Consider the following 21,296-nt stretch of genomic DNA (forward strand, 5'->3'; position numbering starts at 1 on the left):
TTTTGGATGGCAAGCTCACGGACTGTTCTCTGATCGCCTGATGCACCACGCACAAATCAATATGCGTAAATTAATCTACCAGAAAATGAAGTTGCATGCAAGTTCCTAGGCTGTTAAGATGAGTGCTTTTGAGGAAGACCTTGTTGCTGGATTTGTTAAAGTAGAAATGATTTTATAAATATTTATACTTTCATGGATATTTTGGAGCATGTAACCCCACCCCTAAACACTTATCAACAATATAAAACTCGTAACAGGCAAATAAAAGTATGTCATGTAATTATTGCAAACACTGACCAAAAAACAGTATATATGCTCAAGTCATTTCCTGCCGGTATTGAGAATTTAACTCGTAACCTGTGGTTACCAGTCTACCAGTCTGACTCTCTAACCATATGGCCATGCCTTAAGGTTTTAAAAGGGTCCTATAATGCCCCATTTCACAAGATGTAAAATAAGTATTTGATGTCCACAGAGTGTGTATGTGAAGTTTTAGCTCCAAATACCCCACAGATAATTTTCATAGCATGTTAAAATTGTCACTTTTTGAGGGTCAGCAAAAATGTGAATTTTTTTGTGTTTGTCCCTTTAAATGCAAATGAGCTGCTGCTCCCGGGCCCCTTTCTAAAATAGGGTGGAGCTTCAAGAGCTCATGTTAGCAGCTCTGATTACCTCATGCAGTTACACAATGAAAATGTCAGAAACTGTTCAGCCTTTTATGTTCAAACCGGACAATGATGGAGAGACTCGAGAAGAAAAAAATAAATGTCGAATGCAACAGGGCGTTTCTGAATGGTTAGTTGATGAATTTATGTAGCTGATGTGGAGTTAACTATCTTCAAGTCATCGATTAGCATATTCTGTCATGATAATCTATAAATCGCTCGTGTGGTAACTGTTGTAAGATGCCTTCAGGGCCAGATAATATATTCTGCATGACGATAGAAGGGTACCGTGCATCCGAAAAGTATTCACAGCGCTTCACTTTTTCACTTGTTAAATCCTTATTCCAAAATGGATTAAATTCATTATTTTCCTCAATTCTACAAACAACACCCAATAATGACAACGTGAAAGAAATTTGTTTGGAATCTTTGCCAATTTATTACAAATAAAAAATGAAGAAAAAAAAGCACATGTACATAAGTATCACAGCCTTTGCTCAATACTTTGTTGAAGCACCTTTGGCACCAATTGCAGAAGTCTTTTTGAGTATGCAAGCTTGGCACACCTATTTTTGGGCAGTTTCTCCCATTCTTCTTTGCAGGACCTCTCAAGCTCCTTCAGATTGGATGGGGAGCGTCGGTGCACATCCATTTTCAGATCTCTCCAGAGATGTTCAATTGGGTTCAAGTCTGGGCTCTGGCTGGGCCACTCAAAGACATTCACAGAGTTGTCCCGTAGCAACTCCTTTGTTATCTTGGCTGTGTGCTTAGGGTCATTGTCCTGTTGGAAGATGAACCTTCGTCCCAGTCTGAGGTCCAGAGCGCTCTGGATCAGGTTTTCATCAAGAATGTCTCTGTACATTTCTGCATTCATCTTTCCCTCGATCCTGACTAGTCTTCCAGTTCCTGCCACAGAAAAACATCTGATTGGTGGAGTGCCGGAGAGATTATTGTTCTTCTGGAAGGTTCTCCTCTCTCCACAGAGAAAGTCCCTTCTCCCCCGATTGCTCAGTTTGGCCAGACCGCCAGCTCTCGGAGGAGTCCCGGTGGTTCAAAACTGTGCTCACTGGGACCTTCAATGCTGCAGGAATGTTTCTGTACCCTTTTTGCCTCGATACAATCCTGTCTCGGAGGTCTACAGACATCCTTGGACGTCATGGCTTGGTTTGTGCTCTGTCATAACCGTGGGACCTTTTATAGAAAGGTGTGTGCCTTTCCAAATCATGTCCAGTTAACTGAATTTACCATAGGTGGACTCCAATCAAGTTGAAGAAACATCTCAAGGATGATCAGTGGAAACTGGATGCACCTGATCTCATTTATGGGTGTCATGGAAAAGGCTGTGAATGCTTATGTACATGTGATTTTTTTCCCCGTTTTTAATTTTTAATAAATTTGCAAAGATTTCAAACAAACTTCTTTCATGTTGTCATTATGGGGTGTTGTTTGTAGAATTTTGAGGAAAATAATGAATTTAACCCATTTTGGAATAAGGCTGTAACATAACAAAATGAGGAAAAAGTGAAGCGCTGTGAATACTTTCTGGATGCACTGTATAATTTAGTTTTATTTACAATTATAACTTATGTTGTCGTCTTGCTTTTATGACAAGCTATTGCATTTGTGTTACGTATTGTATTGCAATAAATGTGAAAAGACGGATGCGATAGCTTGAGCAGACTCCCAAATGTGCTCTACTACAACAACTTCCTATTCTCAACATGCCGTTTGTTGCGTGTTCCCGGGGGCGGGGTTTATGTAAATGTAAGGGTTAGTGATGTCACTAACCCGTTGATAAGCTTGTTGTAGTCCCTACCACCCATTTGTTGTAGTACTTAAAAAGCGATTTCTTTAAGAGGAAATATCTCCCTTTGCTTTGAACTTTGAGCGTCGCAACTTTTTAGATGTTGTTTATGCTCAAACAGCAACATTACACACTAACTAAAGTTAAAAAAGTGAAATCATAATCAACCACCCCTTTAATGACTGAAAATGATCCCACTCCATGAACATACCCAGTCAAATTTAATTTAAAAAACACCAGAACTTTAGCATGACTCAATCCGTCATGAGACACACGAGAGCCAAAGCCCTTTCACAATCAAAGCAGACATAACACTTCTTCTGGCGACAATTTTTGAATTTTTGAAAACTCAACAGCCCAAAATGTTGCTTTTTTATTAAACTTACATTCAAGTGTTGATAAAGAAATGGCAGCGGCACTAAGTGCAAATAGCAATAGATGCTACTTACACCAAGTGCAAATAGCGATAGATGCTATTTACACCAAGTGTTAATAGCAACTAGATTCTATTTACACTCAGTGAAAATAGCATATTTTCTTAGTGATAGATGATATTTACACTAAGTGCAAATAGCTGTAGATGCTATTTACTAAGTGAAATAGCATACTAAGTTGATATATTCTATTTACACCATATAAAAGTAGTTATTTGCAATATGTGTAAATAGTAATTACATGTAATTTATACTTTATTTTGACAGATACATACTATTTGCACCTCAGTATTGTTGTACATTAACAGGATGTAATAATAACATAGAGTGTAAAGATTATATTTATTAAAATTATTACATGGATTCCGCCTTAATAGGACAATAAAAGCCCTCCCTACACCTACCCCTAACCCTACCCAATAAATGCTTTTATTATTATTATTAAACATTTCGTTAGGCACTTTTTCACATTTAGAAAATTTTCTTAATTTTTATTGAAAGTAAATGCATTTCTGGTGTGATTTGTGATGAGAAAAGAGATAAGAACAAATTCTGCAAAAGGCGGATTCGAACCCAATCGCGTCAAAATCAAAATCCATTAGCCATACGCTTTACTGATTGCACCACTGAAGACATCAAAGTTCAAGCGCTTTTTAAAATCTTGTTTGGCCCAACCAGGCATTGTTAGGCAGAGTTAGTGCGAATAGCATTTGCCAACAAGGCACGCTATTTGCACTTGGTGTGAATAGGCACTCCGTAAAAAAAATGCATTAAGCTAGAGTAAAACAAGGGGTCTTGTGACGAGTTGGGAATGAGAACATGTTGGTTTAATTAGGATTGGACACGACAGGTGCAGGATTGGACACCCCTGATAAAAAAATCAAATGTGGTTGTTGCTTTATTTTTCAGTGAGATGATGACCACAAACACCTCAATCTTGTCTGGATTTGGATTGCAATGAATGTGAAAGACTTGACAGATCTTCAGGTTTCAATCCCTGAAGTTATAAGGAATGGGACAAAAGAGTCAAAGCAAAGTTACCCACAAGAGCCCTACATCTCTTGGAATTATTGCAGAAGTCAGGAAAACTGAATGTGACTCTTTTATTTTTCTATACTTTTATTCTATCAGACTTATAACCCAAGACATCATTGAAATTTCAATAACTGTAAAGGCACAAGAGGTTTAATTGAGGTACATTCTTATTCTCAGGGAGATCATTAATGCTACTGTCGTCTTGTTGTTGCTCACTGGTGTCTAGACCTTCATCTTTTAAATAATTGTTAAATGTAATCTACACAAAGTTGGAATTGAATTGAACATCGCTACAGGGGTTTTGTGATCATAATTGTCATTTCTGTCAATGCACTTGAATCTCCCTGGAATTTCACATTAGTCATCAGGAAGCTGGCAGGCAGCTATGGAGACAAGTAGCAGGTGCCTCACAATTTGCAGGTTTCCTCTGCGCAACACGCTGAATTTTAGTAATGACCAGCGAGTGTTCCACTCTCACAATTAGGGGAGCATAGCTGGCATACTGCCCAGAGCCGACCCATGAGACCCCGTCCAGAGCCCAGCAGTGATGTGGCACAGGTCTGCTACTGCAAACTACACGACCCGCTCTCTACGGGTGCCCGCTCTGCCCTCCAAAACATCTGTCTGCTCTGCATATCTTTGAAACTGAAAAGGGTGACAAAGACATGCCAATCTGACCTTGGTTTGAAATTTTACCTTGAGTTTTTGCCTGTGCACATTACATTTTTATTTCAAATGGGGGTATTTTAGTTAACCATTTCTCACATTGTCATGTGGAACACATTCTTTGTTTCTAAGGCCACAGCGAGTCTGAAATGTGTGAATGTGGTTTGTGTCGGTTTTTAATTTTACCCTAAACTTGGATAAACTGTATGAACTTTTTCGAAGCTCCAATGGTTTCTTAGTAACACACTGGGGAAGTAGGAATATGAGAACAGATTGGTGATGTGGGGGGAAACATCAGAAACATTGAGAATTAAGCACATGGCTGAAATGTACACCAGAATTCTGGAACAGATTTGGTTCATAGCATTTCGGGTCCTTCAAACCCATTGAAACTGTACGGTAATGAGTGGTGACACTGTGAGAAAACCCACCAGCTTTTTTTTTTCTTTTCATGTACTAACGGTTATAAAGTTTAGAGGGTGTCTCTGGATTCTTGTTTTTCTTGGCCTTGGTTTTACTTTAATAACCTGCTGTTCATTTAGAATAATTCCCTAGATGTTTTTTTTAAGCGGTCTGTGTATTTGAGTGAGAGCACATTGTTGTGAATTATAACTAGTTTGTGCTCTTACAGTATGTATGGGGCAGTAAAATCTATGCAGGCAAAGCAGAAAGAATCAAGCTCTTAGACATCCTCAACAAAACTACTCTATTACCAAAAGTATTGGGACACCCCTCCAAATCATTGAATTCAAGTGTTCAAATCAGTTCCATGGCCACAGATGTATAAAATTAAGCACCTAGGCATGCAGATGCTTCTACAAACATTTGTGAAAGAATTCAAGTGTGGTACCGTGATAGCTTGCCACCTGTGCAATAAGTCCATTCATGAAATTTCCTCACTACTAAATATTCCACAGTCAACTGTTAGTGGTATTATAACAAAGTGGAAGCAATTGGGAACAACAGCAACACATAAAATCACAGAGCAGGGTCAGTGCATGCTGAGGCGCAAAGTGCGCAGAAGTCACCAACTTTCTGCAGAGTCAATAGCTACAGACCTCCAAACTTCATGTGGCCTTCAGATTAGCTCAAGGACGGTGCGTAGAGAGCTTCATGGAATGGGTTTCTAAGGCCGAGCAGATGCATCTGGCAATCCAATGGACGAGTCTGGGTTTGGCGGTGGCCTGGAGGTACCTGACTGACTGTATTTTGCCAAGAGTAAAGTTTGGTGGAGGGGGGATTATGGTGTGGGGGTTGTTTTTCAGGGGTTGGCTTGGACCCTTAGTTCCAGTGAAATGAACTCTTAATGCTTCAGCATATCAAGACATTTTGGACAATTTCATGCTCCCAAATTGTTGGAGCAGTTTGGGAATGGCCCCTTCCTGTTCCAACATGACTGCGCACCAGTGCACAAAGCAAGGACCATAAAGAAATGGATGAGCGTGTTTGGTGTGGATAGAACACCTTTGGAATGAATTAGAGCGGAGACAGCGAGACAGGCCTTCTCATCCAAGATCAGTGCCTGATCTAACAAATGTGCTTCTAGAAGAATGGTCAAAAATTCCCAGAAGAGTTGAAGCTGTTATGGCTGCAAAGGGTGGGCCAACTCCATATTAAAGGTGCCCTAGAATGTGTTGAAACAATATTTTAAATTGTTCTCTGATATCTACATAGAGGGTATGTGACTTATTTAAGGGCAAAAATTGTCCAGATACGGTTTTACAGGTCCATTTACAACCCTAGAAATTGTCCCTAGAATGAAATGGTCTGTTTTTGCCTTATTTGGAAGGGTCATGAATATTAATGTAGAGTTCTGCTCTGTTTCACTGCGCGGCTAATTTCAGTAGCTTCATTGACAGAAACACATCTATAGTGTCCGTCATGACAATTGAGAGATTATGCATCCAACCTTATACAGTGGGGAGAACAAGTATTTGATACACTGCCGATTTTGCAGGTTTGCCCACTTACAAAGCATGTAGAAGTCTGTCATTTTTATCATAGGTACTCTTCAACTTCAAAAATCCAGAAAATCACATTGTATGATTTTTAAGTAATTAATTTGCATTTGAGTGCATGGCATAAGTATTTGATGCCTGTTGGCAATTTTGTTCTGTGGGAAGGGTATGAAAGGTCCTCACATCCCCTGCACAGCCTGGAACATAACATTTAATTCCATGATGACACTTGTTTATTCACAATACAATACCTGCAGAACTTCCGATGATTCGGCTGTGCAGTTCCGCCTGGCTTTGAACATGTAAATGTTGGGGGCGTACATATTAATGATCCCGACTGTTGCGTAACAGTCGGTGTTAAGTTGAGATTCACCTATTTTTCCGTGGTGTTTTTCACGCACAATATTTACATATGAAGGAGGAAGCAATGGTGTTTGAGACTCATGGTATGTGATGTCCATATACTGAACTCTTGTTATTCAACTACACCAAGGTTCATTCAATTTTTCATTCTAGGGCACCTTTAAACCCTACGGATTAAGAATGGGATGTCATTAAAGTTCAAGTGCATGTAAAGGCAGGCGTCCCAAAACTTTTGGCAATATAGTGTATATCTATTCCATGGGACTGCTATTGTACAGCAGATCATGCTTCCTCAATGATGTGCAATGGAAGGTTTTCCTCCAGCTGCTGTCAACACTATTTGCGCTGAGGCTTTAGCCATTATATCTATTTAGCTCATTTTCCACCAATAAATCACCTGCCATTTATATTGATATACAAATAAAGTAAATCTAGATCTGGACAGATTTACATTAGGACGTCAACACACAGTGTTTGACTGTAATTGTAAGACATGTTAGAGCACGGACATCTCATGAGAGTCAAATTACCTGATAATTGCCCTGTCTGGACTTACACAGTAGTGAACAAGAAATGCCTTGGTATAAAAATGATTCTGTGGTGGAGTAAATACTAAAGAAAAAAACAAATGTAATTTCTACCTGAATAAGTTAGTTCAAGCTACTATATTATTACTCAATTTAAGCTATATTGATATTGTAAATATCAACGTTATAAAAAGAATTAAACGTAAAACCTCAACTTTCTGATACTGGTGTTCCCATCATGCACTGGGGCATGACTAATTAATAAGGTTGCATTGTTCACTGTTTTCCAGCTGTATTTACACTGTTTTATCATTGATTTTGTTGTTAGGTTTAGTAACTTGCTGTTTTGTGACATTTGGAGTTCATTTTCTACTCAAAATGACACATTCACACTCAAATAGGATCCAACGAATGTTACCGTTATTGAGTATTGTGTACCAAATATTGAAATCTCTTTGTTTGAGTGGGTACCATATTATGTCTATTATATACAGTGCCTTCCACTAATATTGGCACCCTTGGAAGGCTGTGAAAATAAATCTGCATTGTTTATCCTTTTGATATTTCATTAAATTATAACCTTTCTCTGAAATTGCAAGAATCTGCATGCAAAAAGAAAAAATAAGTACACTTTTTCAGTGTACACCCAATATCCAAATATCTTGTGATGTTCCTTAAAGCTTAATGGAAATTTCTTGAGTTCCCACCACCTTCATTTCGCAAAGAAAGAATCTATATTTATTTTCCTTGTGGTGTTCCCTTATTCCTAGAATTACACCACGGTGAAATCAAGTGATTTCATAAGCCACCACACCTAAACATCATTGAAAAGTACTGGAATGTTCTGGAGTTCACAGTGTGGTGGGGTTTTACCTTCTTGCAAAAAAACTCTAAGCTTTTTTCCACATGTGGTGTTCCCTTATTAGATTTGCAGGGTGAATATATACATATACATATACATATACATATACATATATATATACATATACATATGCAAGACTGTCCTCCAAAAAACAAAAAACAAAAAGACTCACTCTATAGGTTGTTTTTCAAGCACCTTATTACAACCTTTATTTACGTTTTAAAGTCATGCGCCCTCTAGCTGGCATAAAAATAATGACAGTGTCGTGTTACGTCTGTCCTCATGAAATGACGTATTACTGTCGTTACCAATCAAAATGTGTGTTCATTTAAATGCAATGTGTGGACTTTTTATCACCATTTGTCATATTTCCATTTAGCAACTACAACCACCCCTTAACCTACCCAGTGATTTAAAGTGCAGATACACTTTATGAGCACATGTGTTCCCTGGGATCGGACCCACGATTGCATGATCACATGAGGTTGTATTTTGCAATGCTCTATCAATTGAGCTACGCAAAACCCAAAATATGACGCAAATAAAAGGAAACAAAGCATTAAAATGAAAGCGTCCTGTTGTCGACAGGGCACAACTTTAGTAAACGTTCCTATGGGTCGTATTTCAGGAAAGTGACAAATAACCTATATAAGCGTATTGGTTGGAGGACATGTTGACATATACATAATACATATACATAAGAGATCTAATGGATTTTATAAATACATCTAATTTATTTTTTTCTTGAGAGATTGACTTCCAGATGGCTAAAAAAGATTTAAAAAATAAAATAATAAAATCGTATGTCTTGTCAACATCCTTGTGTTTATAGTTGTAAAGCCTACTATAAGATATTTGAATTGTTTGTGTCAGTATAACGTCTTCTAATAAGGCAACACTCGTCACGTGTTGAGTGAAACATGGCAAGCAGTAAGATGGGGAGGCTCTAAGGCTTCTCACAATCAGTCAGTCTGATTCATGGAAACCTCTTTCTCTTTATTCTGTTATTCTTTGTCCATGTTTATTCTCTTCTGGACTGATCTGAGATCAAAGTTTTTCTGTGCTTTATATCTACAGAAGAGATAAAGTTGAACATATAAATGAACTCTACCTGCAAATCATCCGTTAGCAGAAACACTACTCGGAAAAGCTGTGCTTTCAGCACCTGGTGTCCTATGTAGGTCTTTCTCAGCATCTGTTAGATATTACGAGGGTAATGACTGGTAGTTTTGTTCAAAGTCCTTCTCAATCTACAGTCCTGCACGACAGCTTAGGTCATAGAAAACTAAACCATAAACACATTTTGTTCTTATAAAGGGCTTTTATTGTTTTAGTTTTAGAGGAACATTCGTCTGTTTGTCTTTATTTCATGACTGTGGTGTGTTCTGCTGGCATTAAGGCTTTGAAAGAGTGTCGATAGACATGTGGGTCAGCCACCTCTCTGGATGATGTCATGCCATTGTTCCATCTATCTATCATCTGTCTATCTATCTATCTATCTATCTATCTATCTATCTATCTATCTATCTATCTATCTATCTATCTATCTATCTATCTATCTATCTATCTATCTATCTATCTATCTATCTATCTATCTATCTATCTATCTATCTATCTATCTATCTATCTATCTATCTATCTATCTATCTATCTATCTATCTATCTATCTATCTATCTATCTATCTATCTATCTATCTATCTATCTATCTATCTATCTATCGCTGTCTCCCTGTCTGTCTATCTATCCTTGTTACTATTACTGTAAGAAATAATCCTACAAGAAGTATTCACCACTAACTTATAATTGAAGTTGTTCATTATAATTCAATTAATTTTCATACTTCATCACTGTGTCATTAAAAACTTTTTTTTAAACATATTTTTTGCAGAATGCTTGAGGATGACCTGAAAATCAGCAGTGATGAAGAGGACAGTGAACAGGTAACTGAGAGTCAGACATTTACAGCAAAGGACAGTCTAAACCACTTGAAGTCTTACCATGAGCAAACACACATACATATACACACAAACATATCAATGAAACCATTGCGGATAATGACAGATGACCCTTATACAGTACAGGTCATTTGAAAAAATGTATTTCTTTCATCTTCCCGAATTGAGAATCAGAAACTATCAAGCAACATGACTGCTGCTATAGGGTCTAATGTCTCATAAATAATTTAAAAGAAGCCTGTTCTGTTTTCTCACAGATATATATGATGTACACTGTACATACATAGACATGCAATTTGCTTAGAGGCATTCACAACTAGTACACACATTTACCTCTGTGTGACCAGCATGACAGGAACTGCAGTGGAGGATAATGAACACGCATGTGTGCGTGCGTGTGTGTGTGTGTGTGTTGCCTCTTTTGCCTCTTTCTCACAGTGGCTGCATAAACTCCAATAATCTCCATTTATTTCTATTTCGTAATGGCATAAGCAAATAAGATAAAATATAAAATAAAATAAAATTTCACCACCTGAAAATATTATTTTAATGAATTGCATTAAACACTTTTAGCTTGAAAGTGGCAACAATTTCACTTGCAAAGTCCAGGAGCTTTAGGTTGTTGTTGTTTTTACCACATTAACTACACCATATTTAAAGTAATTATCTAGGTTAAATAGTTCAAAAATGACAAATATCATCTATCCGTCGAGGTCCCAATAAACAACTCAATAATAGTAATTGCTCTTGAACATAATATAGCAAAGATTGTTAATTATGTCTCCGTTTACTTTTTGATAATCTAATAATTACTTTTATCAACCTTCAAATTAAAATGGATAGTAGTAAATGCTTTACACATAACTAAATGTTAAGGACTATTAAAGTTTTTAATTAAAATAATATTTTTGAGCTTACCTGACCTGTGTTTCACCTAAATTGAAATAGAAATGCTATTTCAGAGCTTAATCATACTTTTTGTTTTGTTGTTGTTGTTGTTGTTTTGGCCATAAAATAGTTTTTTATCCTCTATTCCATTGTGAATTGAATATTTGAGGTCTGACATGGCACACATTGATCATGTTTGAAATGGCTGTGGCCCTGTGTTGATTTGAACAGGCGCCGTGCTTAAACCATTCCGTCACACCGGCTTTTTGGAAACGCCAATGTGAACCGAATCACTTTCTCCCTCTCCTCTGAAAAAATAAAATCTCCTTCCTCTGTTTCTCACATACATAACCCTTAAAGCAAGTGCCCAAATACTCCTCATGCTCATGATGGAGGAGACCTGACATTCATAACAGCTCGTGTGCACGTGTGTGTACCTGTATGTATGTCCCTGGCTGCGTGTGGGTTTACATACGCACGCCATCGCCGACAGCAACGGCCCCCAACCACGTTGCCTAGCAACATCCATCTGCGAGCAGCCTGGAATGAGCCCAAATTCCCCACTGAGAGGGAAACAGCAATAAGAGGGCCTGTGACAGATGATCTGAGTTGTTTCATCTAATACACTGTGAAGATCACTGGCTCCCTCCCTGAATGATAAATGGACTGTACACAGATCAATGGCCACAGCATTAAACCCAAAACCTGCGTCTCTGCCTTTGCTGTGTTCATCTGTAGCGCTAGATATCTCAATATATCCCCATTTACCTTGAGAGATTTGATTCTGAAAGTAGCGCTTAGCACTTAGCCAAAGGAGTCACTGTGACAAACGTACAGCTCAGACCCAATAAACAGCTCGCTGTGGTAGAGGAACATGTGCAGATTCATTCAGGAAATTCATCTCACTGAGTGAAGAGATTGCTTGACAGACCACACATTATAGAATTTCCCTCAATCAAATTAAATTGTAATTCATAATCAAAACTTAATTTTCTAACATTTTTACCAATCAAATCTGCTGAACATTCATTTGTATCATTAAACAGTTCAAGCTGGTCTTTGTTTTGTTTCTTTTGTTTTGTTTTGTTTTTTGTTTCATATTTTGTATTGTTTTGTTTCTTGCTTTGCTTTGTATTTTGTTTTGTTTTGTTTCTTGTTTTGCTTTGTATTTTGTTTCATGTTCTTTGTTTTGATTCTTGTTTTGCTTTGTATTTCGTTTCGTGTTTTGTTTTGCTTTGTATTTATTTTTTTCATGTTTTGTTTTGTTTCTTGTTTTGCTTTGTATTTTGTTTTTGTGTTTTCTTTTGTTTCTTGTTTTACTTTGTATTTTTTTTTTTTTGCTTCGTGGTTTGTTTTGCTCTGTATTTTGTTTCATTGTTTTTTTCTTATTTTTTGTTTCGTTTTGTGTTTTTCTTATTTTTCTTCTTGTTTTGCTTTGTATTTTGTTTCGTTTCATGTTTTGCTCTGTATTTTGTTTTGTTCTGTTGTTTTTTCTTATTTTGTTTTGTGTTTTTTCTTATTTTTCTTCATGTTTTTTGTTTGTTTTGCTTTGTATTTCTTTTTTCTTCATGTTTTGTTTTGTTTCTTGTTTTGCTTTGTATTTTGTTTTTGTGTGTTCTTTTGTTTCTTGTTTTACTTTGTATTTAGTGTTTTTTTGTTATTTTGCGTTGCTTTTTTGATTTTGCTTTTTGTGTTTTGTTTTGCTTCTTGTTTTGCTCTGTATTTTGTTTCATTGTTTTTTTTTGTGTGTGTGTTTCTTATTTTTTGTCTTGTTTTGTTTCGTGTTTTGTTTCTTATTTTGCTTCGTGTTTTGTTTCGTTTCATGTTTTGCTCTGTATTTTGTTTTGTTCTGTTGTTTTTTCTTATTTTGTTTTGTGTTTTGTTTTTTTCTTATTTTTCCTCATGTTTTTTGTTTGTTTTGCTTTGTATTTTGTTTCATGTTTTTTGTATTGTGATTAGAATCACATGAAAATTACAATAGTGAAAATTGAAAAACAAAAAAAAAACAAGTGGAAACATTTGGACATTCAATCTTAAGTCTTTTAGTCTTTTAAAATGTAAGGCGTTTTTATATTTTGGTTAAATGTGTCCTGGATGTTTTCATTCGTTTTTATCTTCAAGCATGAGATTCCTCTATACTGCATATGCTCTTGTATTTCTTTATATATTGGGTTGCCAGGAGTACTAATTACTATTTTTGCCTTAGGAAAGACTATAGATACTACATATGAGCAACTTGAATTACTAAACACTAGCGTGAACTCAAGAAATCACAGGAATTTACAAATGCTCTGCTTGAATAGAATCTCCATCCGAGAAAATCAATATAAATTTCCCCCAGCAAACACTCAACATTTTGATCTTTCTATTTTGCTATTCTCTCTCTCTCTCTCTCTCTCTCTCTCTCTCTCTCTCTCTCTCTCTCTCTCTCTCTCTCTCTCTCTCTCTCTCTCTCTCTCTCTCTCTCTCTCTCTCTCTCCACATGGTATCGACCTTTAACCTGATGGGCTGTCGCTGTTGTCTTATTCACAGGCTGCTGAGAAGCCCAAGCCCAGGAGTGCTCCTCTCAAGTAAGTGACTAATCAAGTCCAATTCATTTGTTATTCTGCACTGCTGCTGGTGTGGCTGTTGGGTAAACAGCAGGTTATTTGTAGAGACGGAGTTTAGGATGTAATCGCTTGCATAAAGTACTGTCTATGCTGATGTGTATGATATAACACCTTACATCCATCTATCTATCTATCTATCTATCTATCTATCTATCTATCTATCTATCTATCTATCTATCTATCTATCTATCTATCTATCTATCTATCTATCTATCTATCTATCTATCTATCTATCTATCTATCTATCTATCTATCTATCTATCTATCTATCTATCTATCTATCTATCTATCTATCTATCTATCTATCCATCTATACATCCATCCATCTATCCGTCCGTCCATCCATCCATCCTATAACACATTTAATGTATTTTTTTTCTATATCAATTTTAGTTTAATATAATTGATTTATTACTATATATTTTACATTCTCTTAAAGCTTACTACATTAACGTGTTGTAGTAAGCATTAAGATAAATTTTAATAATTGCAATCCAACTTAATTTTTCATGCATCACTGTGCATTGTTTTTATTAGCTCAGAAATATGTCACATTATACGTTTATTATAGTTTGAGAAGGCCGTTTCATACTGCATTTCACATAATTATGTATACCTGCTCATTTGTTGGCTTCCAAAAGTCCAATTCTGCTTATAATGATCTTCTAATTATTTCCATTCCCATCTCCTCCCGAGATCACATCCGTCCACTAGCTTTAGTCAAGGACGCGCTTCCATAGCATTACGGCATTCCTGCATTCATTTGTATCTGTGGTGGTGGTCCTGATGGCTTGGGATTGGGAAAAGGAGGTGCAAATGGGGCCTCATTAAGGAGACAGAGAGAAAGCATGGCCTACAGCCGTGTTCCCACAGTGGGAATCTGGGACTGGAGGTGTTGGAAGCGTTTCTGGTGCGCTGCTGTTCTCACTGTAGTGGGTGAGAGCCAAAGGCTCCAGGCTCCGGGTGAGGGGCAGAGGTATGTCCCAGCTGCAGTTAGTGAGGTGAGAGCTGGGCTGCTGCAGGAAACAAGAGGAGGGGATTGTGGGTGTTGGTTTAGCATGGTTACAGTAATAGTGGTTTACAGCACTGAATGGATTTGTTCAGGAAGTTTAAATTTGACTAGTGGTAGAAGAAACCAGTATTTATTGCTGCCTATTGTGTTTATTATATATTTCAACATTGATAATAATATGATAAATCAGCATATTAGAATGATTTCTGAAGGATCATGTGACACTGAAGATGCTTTGCATCACACTGTAAACCCTAACGCTCAAAATAATTAATTGGTTTGAGTAGAGCCAACTCAAGTTAAACACATTAGTTAAAACAAATGAACTTTTATGAGTATTTAGAACTATTTTTTTTTCTTTTGAGACACATTTTTAGTCATCTGAATTGTTTTGTTGTTTTACGTTTTATGAACCTGTTTCTTTTCATTTAGACAAACTTAAATTTAACTGAAACTGGGCTGGGATTTCTATTTCCCAGCATGCTTTGCCATGACACTCAAAAGGGACAGTAAATGCCAAAACGTCTCTGGTTACGTATGTAACCTATGTTCCCTGAGAAAAGGGAACGAGACGCTGCGTCAGCTGACGCTACGGGGAACGCCTCCAGCGTGACAGGTGCCTGAAATCACAATTACAAAACGTCAATCCTATTGACCGGCGACAGCCTATGACGTCATCAAGGTGCAACCAGGAAGTATAAAAGGGCGCCTTGCCAACATGACAGTATCTAAACGTCTGAAGGGACTGTTTGGCAGGCAAGCCTTGCGGCATGGCAAAGCGACGCAGCGTCTCGTTCCCTGTTCTCAGGGAACATAGGTTACATACGTAACCAGAGACGTTCCCTTTCGAAAGGGAACTCGCGCTGCGTCAGCTGACGCTACGGGGAACGATATACCAACGCCGCCATGCCGAAAGGAGTGCATGCCCACTGGCAGTGACAACTGTCAGGACAAGCAAATTCAACTGAAATGCCTGAACCACTCCCCTTCTGGTCACATTAGGCTGTCAGTGACAGCGCTCCCTACGGTCAAAGCCCAAGCTATAAACCTGAGAAGGAACCTTCGCATACCATATGAAGTCCTACCCTGGCCGCTCGAAGGCCTGGAACCAGCCCATTCGACAGAAGGGGTTCCTTTAAGGGAACGTGGCAAGGGGACCCGAGGGAACCCGTGCCAGTCACTATTCGGGAAGAATTCATCGAATGCCACCAGGGAGGCCTGACCTAGCGACCTCTATGTGGGACACGTCAGTTTGGCCAACCCCTGTCTGTTTAAGTACAGAGCCTCTGGTACTTGCCTCCGGAGAGACATCCTGCTAGGGTACTGCAAAAAGGCAGTGTCCTCCACCAGCCGGACCTCAGAGACGGGTTATCCTGGAGAGCAGCGCTCAGCGAAGTGCTTTCTAACCCTTGCTAGCGAGGGGAGTTTAGCCGCTCGATCCTAGGATCTACCAAGCACTTATTTTAAAACGTGCTCAGGAGGCAGAACAGGCCTACAGGCTGATCCTTGCTGGGAGGCCTCGAGGGGCCTACAACCGACGGATCAGTGCCAAGCGGCTATCAGCTCACAGAAGACTCTCACTTGAGAGGAGCTCCCAAGCCTGCCTGGTAGGTAACCATGCTGTAGGCGATCTATGAGAGTCCCTTCCTGTAGGGACCGCATAGTAGCAGCATCGTCTCGTCATGCTAGGGTATGAACACCGCCTTCAGGTGCTACCGGCTAGAAACCGGCGCCTGATAGCAGGTGACCACCAGCTGTCAGCGTAAAGCCAGTTATGTGTTCCCACCTGGGGAACTCGTCCCCCAGGGAGGCCAGAAGGGGCCTCCACCTGGTAACCTGTGCCGACTGCTCGCGTGTCCAAACCACGGAGCTCGCCCTCAGGGAGGCGTAGCAGGCCTACCACCTGACCGCAGTCGAGCTAGCCCTCGAAGTAGCTGGGAGAACAGGGACTCGCTCCGTCAGGGAGGTCTAGTGAGGCCTACCACCTGTTTAGTCGTTGGGCGTTCCTTCAGGGAGGCTTAGTTAGGCCTGCCACCTGACAATAGGTGCGCTAGAGATAGCTTTTTCACAGTGACTAGACTCATCTAGTTACTGCGAAACTGGAACATGTCCTTAGAGGAGGCCAGATGAGGCCTACAATCCAATAGCGAATCCCCCAGGGAAGCCCGTGCCGCTTGCTACCTGTAAGCAACCCATGCTACCATGTGGTACCGGAACTGGGGACCGGGGAACGATCTCAGGGAGGCTCGCCGCCTACCACCTGATAGCAGAACGTGCTAGTCCTCCAGGGAGGTCTAGTGAGGCCTACTACCTGCTAGCACTCCGTGCTCACCGCCACAGAGACTGGGAACCGGGAACTCGCCCTCAGGGAGGCCGGGTGAGGCCTACTACCTACTAGCAGCTTGTGCTAGCCATCCAGTGACTGGGGCCCGGGACCAACCCCTCAGAGGAGGTCCAGTGAGCCTGCTTACCCCACAGCAGGCCCTTAGGGAGGCTTGGTAGCGCCTACCACCTACTAGCAGCTCGTGCCAGCCGTCGAGGGACTAATGCCCAGGAATACCCCCTCGGGGGAGACCGGGCAAGGCCTGCTACTCACAGCAGGCTCTCAGGGAGGCCTGATAGGGCCTACCTTCTGAGCCAGGGTAACCCAAAAACGGGAGCCTACCCCTCAGGGAGGCCTGGCAGGGCCTACCTCCAAATAGGAGGTCTGCAGGTTCTATGAACCCTGCCGCGGATAGAAGAAGGCTGGCTGCTGCACCCGGGCTGACAGTAGCTGTCTGCTGCTGACGAAGAACTGGACATCCAGTTATCACCTGGGGACTCATCCCCAAGGAGGCCAAAGAGGGCCTACTAGTTGACGAGGTTTCTGCTGAAGTTGACGTCGACGGAAAAAATCCTCCGGGGCCCACCTATGGGCCACGACGTCGAGACTCTCTTGTCCTAGAGTCCGCTGCCCAGACTGCCCAAGCTGGCTACTCACAACTAGCTGGCCTTCATTTGCCCGCACCTGGGGCTGGCTCCATCCCAGAGGCTAAAGGGCCTCCGCGATAGCGCAGTCTCACAGGGCAGTGCCTACAGACATGAACCTAATCACATTGCCAACAGCAGTGCACTCAGCAAACAAATGCTTAGGAACCCTCTAAAGCGAGGGGAGTACAACTTACGTCACCTGCTTCAGGGCGGCCGCCTTACTTTCTCATACAGCGGTCTGCCGTTCGTGCAAGGACGTCAGCCATTGGTAATGCTCGGGCCTCAGGGGAGCATTCGATCAAACCGCCGCTTTTTGCAGAAGGTTGCGATGTTCAGCTCGACCCGAGCCCTAAAGAAGGTGGAGCAGAGGACATAGAGCAGAGGGTAAAACACATCATACAAAAATGTAACCCACCGGCCGTACCATCCTCCAGGATGAGGCCGGGGGCCACCAGAAGGTGGTGGCCACACCAGCTCTGAAAGGCTGGGCACAGCAAAACTAAAGTCTTAGACGCACACAGCGAAAGACGCTCAGCCCGGCCCCACGACCACTGGCAAGGTCGCTATCCCTGCTGCAACACCTACACTGCATTACTAAATAACCCCAGAACGCAGAGAAGGGGGCGGGCCTTGGCCGGACTACTCTGTAATAAGAGGAGGCTGAATCAAGGATGCAGAAAAACATGCACTGTTCTTATACTTAAAGACAGGCCTAGGGCGACAAACCTGCTTTTAAAGGAAGCACCCCCCATCCTTAGCAAAGCCTAGGCCAAGTGGTGCGGTGCTAAACCTGCACTAGATCTACCCAGGGCTCAGGAAAGAAATATTATCACCCCTTACATAAACAACGGGGCCCCGAAACCCATTTAAAAGCCCAACAGGGCTGGGCGCAGATCTCACTACAGCTCACGCATTAGTGCTTAACCCGGTCGTAATGCTACTTTATACTTAAAGCTAGGAAAACAAACAACTCGCCCCCGCGCGCCACAAGCCCGCGAGCAAGAGCGGCAAATACAAACACTCACATAAGTGATAGAGATAACACGGAGAGGCGGTAGATCTCTACTAGCTAAAGTATAGCATTATGCACAAACATATAATGTTGCAAAGAAGATCGTTCTTAGCTTACTCACGGGGAGCTGCAGGCCCTGCAATGTCCAGCGATGTTCCATAATCCCCCGAGCCCTCTCAGGAGAGCGAAAAACGGAGTCCTGAAAACATTAGTAGAAAATGTTTCACCCTTCTCGAGGGGGACTCACCACTCGCTCTTCTCTGCGCTTCAAACCAGCCATCAAGCTAGTATACGACCACCATCCTGAGGGGGGCACTTTCACCAAACAAACCAGGCGGGCCGTCAGAATCTTACATTTTCTGCTCATCATTGGCCCACCGGCCTGATGTAAAGCGCCCAGGGGAGGCGGAGCACAGGAGGAAGGGAAAAAGGCAGCGCTCATCTGCGCGCCCTGGGAGGCGGAGTCCGCTGCCTACGCTGGTTCCGGTTACCAGCACCGGCTTCCTTCCTCTTCTTGTTGCGGGTGTCCCGCCTTCTCTGCGCACCAGTCCTCCACGGAGGGGGCGCTCGAGAGGCAACGCTGGTTCGCTGGTCCCGTCTCCAGTCCTCAGATCGTGACGGGCCAGGGACACCCGGCTGCCTGGGCGCGGTCCCGGACCTCAGCGGGATGCATGTTCTAAATGCCGCCGAGCGCGCCTTCGCCTCCCTGAACTTTCCGACCACCGCCTCCACGGAGGTGCCAAAAAGTTCAGAGGGCGAAACCGGGGCATCCAGGAGAAAGGACTTCTCTTTCTCCCCGATGTCCGCCAGGTTCAACCACAGATGTCTCTCCGTGGCTACCATCGCCGCCATCGAATGACCGATGGCAAACGCGGTTTGTTTGGCAGCCCGGAGAGTGAGATCCGTGGTCCGGCGCAACTCGGTCACCGCATCAGGGGTTAGTCCCTCCCCCTGATCGAGGTCCCTCAGCAGGTCCGCCTGGTAGGCTTGTAACACCGCCATGGTGTGTAAAGCCGCCACAGCGTGACCCGCTGACATGTACGCCCTGCCGTTCAACCGTGATGTTGTCCTAAGCGGTTTGGTCGGCAGGGTGGGAGACCTCAGTGTCGATGGCCGCCCAGAGGCGAGATAGTTCGCAAACGTCTCATCCACGGGCGGCAACGACACATATCCAGCCTCAGCCAATCCCTCGATATCAGCGAAGTTAGCTCGCTGATGCCGATGGATGCGGGCTGAATACCGCTTCTTCCATCCCTTCGAGATCTGTTGATGGAGATCCGGAAGAAATGGAAGACTCCCGGGAGCTGGGCGGTCATGAGCGGAGAGAAAAAGATCATCCAAACGATTTGGACGCACGACCTCTCTCCTCGCGCGCTGCCACGGCAGCTGCAGTCTACCTGCAGCACGCTCCATGACCTCCACCAGCTCCCCGTACATGGGACAGGATGGATGTGAGGTTTCAGCCTCAGCTGACTCACCAACCTCTTCATCCATCCTTTGCTCAGTTGGAAGAGCCGCAGACGAGGAGGAGGAGCTCAAATCCCGCTCCTCCTCCGATGTCTGCCCCTCGCGATCTGGATCGTCATCTGCGAGCACCACACCAGTCTCCAGACGACAAGCCAGATCCATCTGGGAACCCCAGGACTTCAGACGCCGCTCAGCCTCAGCTCGAGCGGGGCCGTCCCCAGATGCTGAATTCTCTCCCCTCGAGAAGAGAGCCAGACGAGAGCGGAGTGTCTTCAGGGGAAAACGCTCGCAGTTTGCACAGGAAGCTCCCTCGAGAACTTCCCGTGCATGCTCCTCACCCAGACAGTACACACAGAGTGTGTGTGTATCCTCAGGTGTAAGATACCTGGTACACGGGTCCACACATCTGCGGAAGTGGCGTTGTTTCTGGGCACACTTCATCTTTGATTGCTTTATCTTTCTTTGACGCTTTACGTGAAAATCGGCTAACAGTCCCTGAAGACAAAAAGATACTGTCATGTTGGCAAGGCGCCCTTTTATACTTCCTGGTTGCTCCTTGATGACGTCATAGGCTGTCGCCGGTCAATAGGATTGACTTTTTGTAATTGTGATTTCAGGCACCTGTCACGCTGGAGGCGTTCCCCGTAGCGTCAGCTGACGCAGCGCGAGTTCCCTTTCGAAAGGGAATCATGTTTTTTTTTTGTGTGTTTTTTTTTGTGCCAGATTAACGTTAAGTGGGAGATTTAGTAGTGTTTAATGTTATGTTATGTTAGTTTAGAAAGTTCTGTTATGTTGGGGTTTTCTTTGTAGGGTTTCCATCATGGTGACGAGTGGAGCAGAGCTTAGTTTGAGAACAGATATATGTTAAATGGTTTATATTGCTGTGCTCATTCAGCAAGTGCTATGCTAATGTTATCAAATCAACGTGTAAACAATTAGCAAGGTGGCATTTATTGAATTAGCTAGTTAATGCTAGTAAAGTTTCCACTCCTAAAAATTTAAAAAATAAATGTATGAATTATCTTAATCACATATTTCAAGTTCAGAGCTATTAAAATGTATGATTAC

General features: G+C 41.9%; 1 protein-coding gene across 1 annotated transcript in view; it reads left to right on the top strand.

The window, feature by feature from the left end:
• aff2 (AF4/FMR2 family, member 2) overlaps window positions 1–21,296 on the top strand; it is a gene marked incomplete at its 3' end in the record, with an annotated part of 322,371 nt that overhangs the window by 219,137 nt on the left and 81,938 nt on the right. Inside the window, exons 8-9 of the mRNA XM_079839776.1 lie at window positions 10,204–10,255; window positions 13,691–13,728. Coding sequence (XP_079695902.1) covers window positions 10,204–10,255; window positions 13,691–13,728 — 90 coding nt within the window. The remainder of the gene's footprint in view (window positions 1–10,203; window positions 10,256–13,690; window positions 13,729–21,296) is intronic.

This window comes from Gobio gobio (genome assembly GCF_949357685.1).
Source record: "Gobio gobio genome assembly, chromosome: 16".
Classification (NCBI taxonomy): domain Eukaryota; kingdom Metazoa; phylum Chordata; class Actinopteri; order Cypriniformes; family Gobionidae; genus Gobio; species Gobio gobio.